Below are 12,996 nucleotides of genomic sequence, written 5' to 3'. Positions count from 1 at the left end.
ACATTGGCATGTTTTGAGAAAAGGAAGAATACTGAAATAAATAGCATTCAAGTTTAAGAGTAAAAATGGACTGTATCATTAAAACTATAACACTTTCTGTACAATAGATAACACGAGTAGTGCGAGGGGTCCGCAACTCCAAATAATCCCGTACACCCTTGAAAATAATCTATAATAATCTGTTAATCTTTAAAATCTCCAGTAATCTCTGGAAATCCCAAAAAATCCTTGATAATCTTTAATAATCTCAAAATAATCTCACCATATCTGCTAGTATCCGGAGTTTATTAAAATTAATTAACCTTAATTAATAATTATTAATAGTTATAATGGTTAACTAACTTTAACTAATAAATATTAAAAGTTATAAAGTAGTTAATTAATGAATAATCTCTTTAAAAATCTCTGACAATCCCAAAAAAATTTTGGAAATCTCAAAAAAATCTCTGGTAATCTTCCAAATAATCTCAAATAATCTCTGATAATCTCAAAAATCTGGTTAATCTCTTAATCTCGTACACCTAAAATAGGAGTTGCGGACCCCTCGGAGTAGTGTAAGTTGAGACATTACGCTTCTTGATGCATCAGTTTTACTTAAATGAGAACAGTCCTTCGCCAGATATTGCTCCTGAAAGAAGTAAAAGTAGCGTGAAAATAGTGAGGAAACATTACGCTTCTTGATGCATCAGTTTTACTTAAATGAGAACAGTCCTTCGCCAGATATTGCTCCTGAAAGAAGGAAAAGTAGCGTGAAAATAGTGAATCGCATCTGTTTAGATGGAGGTTGGGCTACGCCCACGCACCATTTCCAATCCCTTTCATTTACTCTAATATCTATTATATTACTGTGTGAGGAGTGGACCAGCCCATTTAGGCCATTTTCGTAATAAATTGAAACAGGCTTGCCAAGACTGAAGACTCCAACTATACAACTACCTAAGCATAAATTAAGCTACCTTTATAGGGGATAAGTTGTATACCTGTTTGTGATGGGTGTGCCGAAGTTTTATCGTTGGATAAGTGAACGTTATCCTTGTCTTAGCCAAGTAGTGACGGATTATCAGGTACATACAGCTATTAATTGTAAAATTAGATTGTGTTTCTCAAAACCAGTGATAAAGCCTAGCTGACACTCTGACTGTGTTAGTAAGGGACTACTATTGCTGGAAAGATTTTAAAAACTAGCATGGAAATTTTGGAGGGAGTAAAACTTGGCAAATTGCTAAATTTTGGTGATTGGTCGATTTTAATTTGGCTAATTTGTGGCCACGTGCCATTGATCTTGCACATAATGGCTGAAAAAGGCAAATTTTTATATTTTGGTGAACGGCTATCAAAACGCCAATTTGCAAATTTAATTCCCTCCAAAATTTCCCACTATATAATACCTCTGTGTATAGACCAGTTTGTGCTATGTATATTCATAGAATTTTAAGTATATTCATTGTCATACCATAAAAGAAGTAAAATTCTCATACTGCCATGGCATTTTGGAGTCATAGTTTATTAAGATCAGAATAGACAAAGCAATATATTTGCTCCATATGTCTTAGTGGCACGTATTACAGAACAGTCAGTAAGCAGCAACAAGATTACTGTCACAAGTACATGTAAATACAGTAGTTTTTGGAGAATCAGCTCTTTTAAGATCGCTCCATAGACAAACATTGAAACTAGGACTCCGAAATGCTGGCAGGGGAATTTTACTTTATTTACAAATATACTTCAAAATTTTATGAATGCACACGTGCTTACTGCTTAGCACCAACTTGTCTGTAGATCCCATCGGTCCTAAGTGTATTTTCAATGAATTATGATTACACTAATTGTTCACATACATGTACATGTACAGCATCTGGCCATGATTAAATAGTTGATGGCAAGAAAGCCGTGATTAAAGTTGACAACAATACCTGGCCATTTTTTGAGCGCCACAAGGTACTACAGAGTTACAAGCAGCATTTATGAAAAGTGTGGAGGCAAGATTACATCATATAGATTGTGTACATGTACATGTACGTGTACATGTAACTCTTGTTGCTTTTTAGTTTTTGTTATGCTTCATTTTGGCACCGAAGTGTATGCCTTTGATAATGTGGATCACTTATTGTTGTCAGTGTCAGTGAAAATACAGTACACGTACATGTATGTCTTGGATGGCTACTCCTGACGATAGTAATGGGTGTACAGTTTTTATAGTTGGTTTGAGTTGAGAAGAAACCACCACCCTTCCCTTATAGCTTTTTTGTTACTAATGCTAGCAACTCAATGTTAGTGCCCTGTTGCTGCATAATAGGTTCTTCCAAAAATTGCTATTAATTTTTGAATTTATTCTGTACTGTGAAGGGTTCTAACTGGGTTCTTACACTTGAGATGAGAGGAAGCTGCCATCACAAATCGTGTGTGTAACTCTGATAAATATCATTTGCATCTTATTAAATTTAGTCAAAAAACAATGTTTATAATTTTTTAATAAAACAAAGCTTATCAAGCTCTCTAGACGTAATCTTCAACTATAAGCCTTTTCTTAAGGACAGATATGCTACATGTACATGTATGTCACTCCACAGTCTTCAGGATTGTTGTTGTTCTTTATTGCTCTTACACTCATTGATTCATCCATATTTGAGCTCTGTACCAGTTAAAAACAAGCAACAAACCAAGGAAAGGACAGATGGAGGTAGCAACAACCATGTAGATAGTAAAGTAAGTTAAAGGAGAAGAAATGCTTGACGAATGACTGAGCTTGCACTTTGCAGCCATACTTAGACGGGGCTACATGTAACGTTTTAATGACGAAAACATTGATTTGCTTTCGTTTCTTCTCAACTGAAACTGACTATACATGAAATTCTTGCTTTGCCAACATACAGTACATTCTACGTACATTGCATGTACATATAATATGCAGGTAAATGTACTTTGTGGACATAAATCAGAAATTTTATTTTACTATAAGTTTAAAGTGGCCAACAAAATTTAGCTTTTCACGACAAAATAATTAAATTACCTAGATGATTTTTATTCGTCTGCATGTGAAATTGAAATGATTCATCAAAGGTCTTAAGCTACATGTACATGTACATGGAGACACTGATGGAATTTTCTTCTTTCTCAAACAATTTCCATGGAATAACTGCATGTCCATCTTCATCAATTTTCATTTGAAGTAGCCATGTGTTTTAGAGTTGTGACATGCATCCAAAGTTTTTTGTGAAACTTAAACAGGTCAAACGATGACCTTAAAACGTTTTACACCATTATTTTAAACTTAATGCTCTTGCTACTTGTACTTACAGCAATAATGGCATGAGTATAATTTACATGTCTATTATACATCATGTACATGTAACAATAGATATGTACCAAACCAGTGCCATAACTTAATTGCAATTGCAACTTTACTATTTTTAACTGCATACACACATCTATTTTTAGATTCCTGAGTTTGACAATTTTTATCTTGACATGAATGGGATAATTCATTCTTGCTCACATCCTAATGACAATGATCCTTTGTTTCGTATCTCAGATGAAAAAATTTTTAGTGATATTTTTCATTACTTGGAAGTTTTGTTTCGTATAATTAAACCTCAAAAAGTATTGTTTATGGCCATTGATGGAGTAGCACCACGTGCTAAGATGAATCAACAAAGGGGGAGGAGATTTAGGTCGGCTAAAGAAGCGGAGGAGCAGATGAAAAAAGTACAGTATAGCATTCATATCATGTACATTGTAAATTACATCTACTTACTGTCTGTACAGCACATTGTTGCATACAATAATGTGCCTTGTGTATAGAGTCTTTAAAAATTGTGATTGACTCATCATTGGAGTCTCATGCCCATGCATCCATAACGTAAATAGAATGGATATTATGCAATTATGCTTTATGTATTTATATCATCTCCCTAGGCTATCATGAAAGGAGTTGATTTACCATCTGATGCCCGGTTTGACTCTAACTGTATCACTCCAGGTACACTGTTTATGGCAAGACTTAGTGACCACCTGAAATATTTCATTAACCAAAAGCTGTCTACTGATGAATCCTGGCAGAAAGTAGAAATTATTTTTTCTGGGCATGAAGTGAGTATTATGGTTATTGTTACTGAGTTTTATAATTTCTTGGATTACCATTGTACATGTATATTTAGTTTTGTTTCTGCATGCATGTACACGTACAATAATTGATGTGTTACTTAAATTTTAGTCAGCTGCATGCATGTACTTGTATATCTTACAAGTGCTATGTTACATGTACATGTACATGTGTATTCGCATTTTCTTAGCAAATTAAAGATTTTGAATGTCTAAAAATTTCTAACATAAGATGCTGTAGTATTGTTTATCAGTCCAATCTGCTTTACTGCTTGTGTATGGAAATGCTACTTTTAAACTATACATGTACATGCATGTACATGTGTATGCTATGTTACATGTATATGTGTATTCACATTTTCTTTGCAAATTAAAGATTTTGAATGTCTAAAAATTTGTAGCATGAGATACTACATGTATAGTATTAATTATCAGACCAATCTGCTTTACAGCTTATATATGGAAATGTTACTGTTTAACTGTACATGTACATAATACTGTACATACATGTATTAAGTATTTTAATGATAAAAATAATTAACAGCAGAATACATGTACAATGTGTGAATGCCTGCATAGTATGAACTTCAGAATTAAATTAATAAACTCTCCCAACTGAGAGAGCTTGCTCATGAGAGTTGAAGGAGTGGCAAGGATAATGATTGGATTATTGGCCCCACGGAGACACATGATAGAGCTCCTAAGAAGAGGTAATGAAATATGGGAACACGTCTAGTTAAGTACGATAGAATAGGGCTTGGAGTAACGGATAGAATGTCTGGATGGAAGATGTTTATTGGAAATAGTGGCTGTGGATCCATTCTTCCTACAGGGGTAAAGACTAGTGGTGTACATGTGTATAAGAGGCTAGAGGCAAGGTCAACATTGTGATTTTTGCTATATTAGTGTCTTTTATCCTTCTTGTTTCTCCTATAGCAGGCTTTAATAGATGGTTTATTTTATTTATAGGTGTTTTTAGAAAGGATTAAAGACATATTGATCTAAATGTAGAAAGGAATGTTGCCTAAGCATACACTGGACACAGCAATGTCAGTCCTGGCTATTATAGTCAGTAATGGCAGACTGCTATGAAATTTTTTTTCAGATAATGCTCGAAGTGATTTTTTTAACTTGAATGTCAGCCATTATGTCCCTGAGTTTATTACCGTATAGCAGGAAATTTTGTTGGGTAGTAATTTTCGTTTGTTTCGTTGGCCCAAAAATTTGAACGAAATTTTAAGACAATGAAAATTTAATCTAACTAAAATTTGACCCATGACAGATCCTTATTCACTACAGCCATGGCATAACAATCTGTGGCATTATCAGAATTGACACAAAAGGCAGTTCTTCTCCAACTGATGGGCTCCAAATGTCTTTGTAAATGTGGTAACCACGGTGAACGGTACGGAACCATAGGCATTCTTCCATCTTAAACCATACACGTGGTACTAATTGAATGGGCGTGGCTGTGAAAATTTATATTAGGCAAAACGAAAATAAAATCAACGAAAATATCCTGTAAAGCCTTCTTGGAAAGACAACGAAAGTTTCTGGCAATGAAAATTTCCTGCTATACGGTATGTCATACTTATAGAGATTGGAAGCCACAACATTTACAGTTAAATGCATGCTCAATTGACATACATGTACATGTACAGTAGTAGACCCACAAACACACGGAGTTGGACCAGTTGGTAAATGAGGAGGAGTCCAGCCATAGCAAAGACTTAAAGCATCACAGAAAGCACCTTTGTTTAGAACAAAGCCATGTTCTTTTATGGGTAGTGCGGTGAGCCAGGAGGACATACCAGGCTTATTAGCTACTTCTAGACAACTGAGGTGCAAGGAAATCAGTGATAGACTCATTTAGAGAAGAGATAGTAGAATTTAGTTTTTCCTTATGACTCTGTGTATCCTGACATTTTCTTCAGAAAATATCTGAAATGAAAGAAGAGACTGATACAGTAGAGGTTGGCTTGAATAGCATTAATGAGAGGAGAGAGGATAAATGAATCTGTAGCTTTTCTAGTTGGTTGTCCCACTCAATAATTGAATGGAGAATGTATTCACTAACTAATTCATCATATCAAATAGGGCTACCAAGATACATGTACACATGTGTCTGCACCCATTAAAGGTGATGTTCATGTTAGTGTCTTCAAATAGGGATTTTGCAGTTATGAGGAGATTAAATTTGACCACAATGACGTGTAACCAAGATTTGGATGGATTGGCAAAGTACATGTAACCATAATCATTACCATTAGACATAATTTTTTTTCTACCACTGATGCAAATATTTTAGTTTACCCAGTTCGCAGCATCATTAGCATGAGCACACCAAACCTGAGATGCAGAGAAATTGTTGAGATGATGAATCAGACGGAGAATACGAATGGGGTACATCACCATTTGCTAATCGATCTCCTTTAGTTGTGCCCTCAGCCAAGTACAAGATCTCACCACCAATAGACAGAGGAGCCTCAAGACGATAACAAATAATTTAAATCATATGGCATGAGGTGGACAAAATTATTGCATTATACATGTATATTAAGAATAGCTAGTTTACAGTTGAGTGAGTTGTATGCTTTAGAAGTTTCAACAAAGAGATCTCCTTCACTCTTAACTGACTAAAACATGCTCCTCACAGCATGAACTGCTTCCTTACAGCCTTCTGGTTGACCAGCGCATACTATAGTTGATTGATACCAGGAACCTCAAGGATATCCTCCCATACCATTAATATGACTGCCTTACCAACAATCCTTCAAACCACTTCAACAGTACCAATTGGATGTACCCGAGGAGCTTATTTGTGGCTATCATTCTGCTAGCCAAGAAGGTGTTGAGGCCACTATGGTCAACACAAGGGGTACTGATTATTCTACCAATAGGAGCGGGTGCAGGGCACAGGTCATTAGAAGTGCTGAATGAGGTGGAGAGATGCTTTCAAGCAGAAACATCAAGACCAGAAGGACGTGATGAACCACTTATCTGTAATACAATAGACCTGATTAGATCAGGTGTAATAGAATCAAATGTGATCAGATGGAATTCAGTTTGTGGGAAAAGACCAGATTATAGTGCAGATGGAGAAATGGGTTAACTGGGAGGTTGTTTTTCCTGTAGGATCTCTTTAACAGATTTGTCATTAATGATGGAATTTAGTGAAAGCACCCCACCTTTTTCATTATCAGATAGAAGACGTATAGCACTCCTACAAAGACTAGATTAACGAATTTCCATGCTAGTTAGGCTACTTGATAGTTGTACTTGATTCTTTTATAATGCTTTTTATGTACAGTACATATAAATCCATTTTAACATAGTAAAAGGTCCTTATGACCAATAATGGCACTGGGAACGGAGTTTTGCTGCAGTACAGCATTGGGTGCTTTGACTCCCCTCCGCTCATGTCATTTTTGGCCTTACAGCATTCTTTATTGTGCTATAACTAATGCAGATTGCTTTCTAAAGCTGTAAATTTTTTTTAGGTACCGGGAGAGGGAGAGCATAAAATTATGGATTTTATTCGATACAGCAAAGCTCAGCCTGATTATGATCCAAATACTCGACACTGTCTCTACGGTCTGGATGCAGATCTGGTAAGTGCTACATTGTAGGTAGTATTTGCCTTAAGTACATGTACATGTATACACATATGTTCATGTAAATGTACATTGTATTATTTTTGTAGTAGTGTATTTAAGTGTACTTGTGCAACTTGTAAATTTTATGGTTTACAGTTTCATGCTGTTTTACTGCTGGTAGGTAATGCAAATAGTTGTTTGTTCTGTATTAACTGTACTGTTCAGTGGTTCTTACTTCTTAGTAGTAGAGACATTCAGTACATGTACATGTAGCAATTGCAAACTTGAGCTTCTTTATTTACGTGTACATTGCCCATGTTCATGTATGGTTCATGTAACTACTTTTTGTAAAAAGTTTCATGGAGATTGATTGAGCTATGCCTACTGGGTATGACACAGTTGACCTTTGATTAATAATTGCAAAGTTCAATTGTATTCCATTGGTATCACATGACGCAAAGAAGCCACTAGTACCTATTCTAACAATAATTTGAAGCATCAAAACTGATTTGAAACTAGTGAGATCTATTTATTTGATGAAGTAAAGAAGAGGATTAAAGTAAAGATGTACTGTCTCTTTCTCCTTATATTCATGTCTATAAGCGAAGAAGGAATATTCTTTCTGAACTGGTTCTTACTAGGGCTGGGACAAGAGTCACTTTGCATCCTTCGAAGCTTCTACATAAATAAATTTGATGCCTTTGAAGGTTTATTGTGCTCACAAAAATAATTACCCCACCTCTGTTTATACTATCAAAGTCATATTGCAAAGCGGTAAGTTTTAGAGGGACTAAAATTTCGTGAATTGCTAAATTTTGGTGATTGGCAAATTTTAATTTGGCGAATTAGTGGACATGTGCCTTTGAGCATGCATATAATGGCTCAAAATGGTGGATTTTAATTTTGGCAAATGGTTATCAAAATACCAAATTCGCAAAATTTAATTCCCTCTAAAAATTCCTGCTCTATGGTAGTTCAGCCTACTATATGAACTTGTGGTCTAGGTAGGCTATCCCTATGTAAGTTTTAGGCCACATTAACTATTAATAACTACTAATAACGAGACACCAAATGTGCATGGCCTCGCCCCTAAAACTGTTTGGGAGGTATAAGGCTCACCTAGCCCAAGCCAGTATATTTATTGTATTTATACTTAATGCACTTTTATTTCAAAAACAACATAATGGGTTTCATTACTGAGAAACCATAGCTTTTGATGTGGCTACTATCGATCAAAAACAAAGACTACTATGCAAGCAATTGAGCCTGAGGCTGAGGGATTATCATAACAGCTAGCTTTCTAGCTGCAGTTACACTTCTTACTCTTGCATGCTTGTAGCTCCAAGCTTAGAGGGCATAGAGGCGTGGCATTAATTATCAATAATGCAGCAAGACCATGTGAGAAGCAAGCTTCATGTTTTTGTCTTCTTCTAAGTGCAATTATGATGTTATAATGGCAAAAATACTTTTGCCTAGATAGATTGAGCTTTTTAAGAGAGTTTAGGATCCTTAGACTTGTGAACTGCTGCTACAGCTTTTCACTCTGTATGAAATTCGAGTAGCTATAACTCACCAACAAAGAAGATTTAAAGAGTTCCACACATACAGTATTAAATGAGTAACTAGTCTTGATCTACTGGATAGAGTCTCATTTACTACCAGAGTACTGCCGCTATTCCTGGGAATTTTCTCTTGGGTTGAAAAGCTTGTATTACCTAGAGCTGCTCCCTAAACATCTCAAGGCAGTAAAACAAGACTTTTCCTAACAGAAGAGAAGCTCTCACTGATTTAGCTCACACGGTAGTAAAGATATAAATTCTCAAAGACAAAAGATAGCACATCGAATGAAAGACAGACAGAAGCAGAGCTGAGCGAGGCCAATGAAGCTTCCAAGGCTTATTTTCTCCTTCCAAAGGCAGCACTTTAAACGAATTAAGCTTTGAACCTTTGGATGCTTAGTCTCAGGCTCTCAGCCCTAGTTCTCACAGCCATCCACGATTGTCAAAGATCATTATAGTTTCTGCTGTACAAGCTAGTTTTGTCATAGTCATCAGACAGCTGCCATTTTGCATCATGTGATTACCAATAGAATGTAATTGAACTTTGCAATCAGTAATCAAAGGTCAACTGTGTCATACTTCCTCTAACTGTTACTGACGTTACAATTGACAATAAATTTTTAAAATCATCACAATATGCAGCCCCCATGGACTACCTAACACAAGCACATACATGTACATATTTTTTCATACTTTTGGTGCTTCTCATGAAGTTTAAGCCCACGAAATCATTTAAAGTGTAACTGACATGATTTTTGGGGTATTTTTTATTGACCTAACATGATTATATGATCATGAAAATGCTGTATGGAAAGTTTTATTGTCTGGAAAAAATTATTCACAGAGATATGAGCCTTCAAAGTTGCTCATTTTGCTTCCTGCCATTTTACATCCTGTCAGGGGGTGTGGCTAAACGTGATGTCATACAAGGCTAATGGTTGACTTTTACCATTGACTGTAATGTAACTTTAGTAGATAATATCTCTGTTAGATTTCATTTTATACCTTGTAGCTTTAATCCTGTGGTAAAAAAGGCAGATTGTGCTTATAATTCATAATAGTCAGAGGACATCTGAGTCATTATGGCTGGTATAGCTTGCAGCTCATAGCCTACTTTTGACAATCCATAATGAAGCTGTTCTTGTGTGGTTCATCAAATTTCATGTACTAATTTTCTTTACCAGTCTTAGAACACATGAATGAACTATTAAATATACAAAATACACAATGTACATATACATGTACATGTAACTGCATATTCTATCAGGACCAGACATGGAGTCAAATGCATTTATTGTATTTCATTGTGAGTGCAATTATGAGTAATAATATCAAATCCAAATACAATTGCAAATACCACTTTTAGTAATGTATTTAATTACATTGCAATTACAATTAAGAGTTGTAATTTAATTACTTAATGATTATTACATACAGCACTATGTTACTAATAAGCATTAGTTCTTCAAAGCATTTTTATCACACTGCCTATAGGTTTTCCTGCACTACACATACCCATAGGTACATGTGAGCATGTACATGTACATAATTATGAAGCCTACATGTGTTATATTTTGACAATTAACTGGTGACTTTTAAGGTAATTAAATACAATTGCAAATACACATGTACATCTTATTTTTGTTTATAAATACCATTGCGATTGCGATTACTCAAATATATGTATTTAAATGCTATTAATTACAATTTCAATGTATTTGACCCCAACCCTTATCAGGACCCATCTCTCATAATGCCTGATTAATTAATTATCAAAAAATAGTTTTTTCACTGAGCCCCACCTTATGACTTAAATGCAGTTACAAGTCTTTACACTTCGTTGAAGCCTCTACATCAAATTACCAATGTGAAAACTGTTCTGTTTGATTCATCAATATCAATGGGTTACTAATTTAATACGTTATTGTTCATTTTTCAGAATGTGCTAAGAATGGCACCTGTACTAAAATCTTGGACAAAATTTTCTGTTATTTTAACCAGACCTGGGGTCAATTACAATTGTAATTGTAATTAAAGGGTCAATTACAATTACATAATTGTAATTCTAATTGAGCTTCAACTTATGTAATTGAAATTTCAATTATATTTGAGTTAACTAACTACAGAATGTACAGATACACAAAGAAATGTTTTAATGTACTCTAGTGTCTATACATGTATGTGTATTTGACAACTGTAAAGAACCAAAAAACTATCTGGTGTAAATTTGGAGGCATATAAGCACTGCGAAGTACATGTACATGTATGTTGTTACAAGACATGTACATCAAATTATAATTGTACTTTGTAATTGAAAATGTAATTGCCATGGTGTAATTGTAATTAAGTCTTTTTACAAAAGGAGTGTTGTAATTAAATATGTCATTGTAATTGAGCTTTTGTAATTGATCCCAGGTCTGATTTTTACACAATTTTTTATTCTAAACACCAGGCAAACTGCTCAATCTTCATAATAGTTGTGGTGAAGGTCTGAACTAAAGTTTTCTTCTTCATTGATCATTCAGTTCCATACATGTACATGTACAATTTATTTTAAGTTTAGTATGTGTATTTTACTACATTACAACATTCATCTCCCTATTTACTTCAGATATGTACATGTACATGTAGTCTTGTACATGTACATGTACATGTACATTTGTGAAATTTTATTTGTAATCTTTCTATTTTTATTAGATTATGCTAGGCATGGCGACACATGAACCTCATTTCTCTCTTTTGAGAGAAGAAGTCAAGTTTGGAAAAAACCAAAAGAAGCAAGCTTCTGTTGACACCATTACTTTTCACCTTCTTCATCTATCTATTTTGAGGGAATATCTGTATTATGAGTTCTGTTCCATTAAGGTAATTTACAATGAACAGTATACTTCTGCATGATGGTTTACACTTCTGATGTGCTATTGTCATATTTATGATTGATTACAATGTACATGTGCAGTACTATGTACATTTAAGTGGCTACTCATAACTTAGTTAGTAAATAACTTATGATAATAGACTGGCATAATATAAACCTCTGACTATCGTTATCAAAATTAATTATAATCTTGTCTCTTTCTGAACTGTTGTATTGTCTTCGTCACTAGACTCACTATAGAATTAGGAATAGCTAGAGAGGGTTGGAATTTTCATTGATACAGTGTAGGCTTACACATACATGTAATGTGGCTACTTTTAAATTATGAATCAATGGAATTCAAACTAGGAAATTGCAAAAAGAACTTCTCTCCAAAGTAACTTGTGACCTTTTTTGCAAAAATATTTTACCTGATGAGTAAACCAGTATAATTATGCTTTTGCTCACTTTAAAAGTGTAATGTTACAGGTATTATGCTGTCTTACCACATGCATGGTCATATATCTTGGAAAGCACTGTTGATTTATAGTTATACAATTTATGTGCTCTGTACTTTACATGTGTGTGGCACTGCGAAAGGGCTTGTTGATATCATTTGTATGCTTATAATGTTTAGCAATTTATTGAGGGAAATCTTAACACTTTTATTAAATATACCGAGACTATTGTATACCAATTTAGTTTAACAGCAGAAAAATTTACAAATTTGGCATTCTTAAGATTTTACGGAATTAATTTTCATGAATACCTTGCAAACTGTACCATGTGCCATTGGAAATGCGGAGTTTGTTGTGCGAAACTATTTGATGGAGAAAAAACGAGGAAGTTTGCGATAGAGAAAAAAAACCGCAAAATTTGTGAA

The 12,996-nt window shown here is 34.5% G+C and overlaps 1 protein-coding gene across 1 annotated transcript in view; it reads left to right on the top strand.

Moving 5' to 3' along the window:
- The first annotated feature begins 856 nt into the window (after window positions 1–856).
- The window catches only part of LOC100632707 (5'-3' exoribonuclease 1-like), a 28,851-nt gene continuing 16,711 nt past the window's right edge, over window positions 857–12,996 (top strand). The window contains exons 1-5 of the mRNA XM_019997472.1: window positions 857–1,064; window positions 3,439–3,705; window positions 3,916–4,089; window positions 7,602–7,712; window positions 11,954–12,121. Of these exons, the coding sequence (XP_019853031.1) occupies window positions 990–1,064; window positions 3,439–3,705; window positions 3,916–4,089; window positions 7,602–7,712; window positions 11,954–12,121 (795 nt within the window). The 5' untranslated portion in view covers window positions 857–989. The remainder of the gene's footprint in view (window positions 1,065–3,438; window positions 3,706–3,915; window positions 4,090–7,601; window positions 7,713–11,953; window positions 12,122–12,996) is intronic.

This window comes from Amphimedon queenslandica, unplaced genomic scaffold (assembly GCF_000090795.2).
Source record: "Amphimedon queenslandica unplaced genomic scaffold, v1.1 AMPQUscaffold_13369, whole genome shotgun sequence".
NCBI lineage: Eukaryota > Metazoa > Porifera > Demospongiae > Haplosclerida > Niphatidae > Amphimedon > Amphimedon queenslandica.
This window is presented reverse-complemented; position numbering and strand designations above follow the sequence as displayed.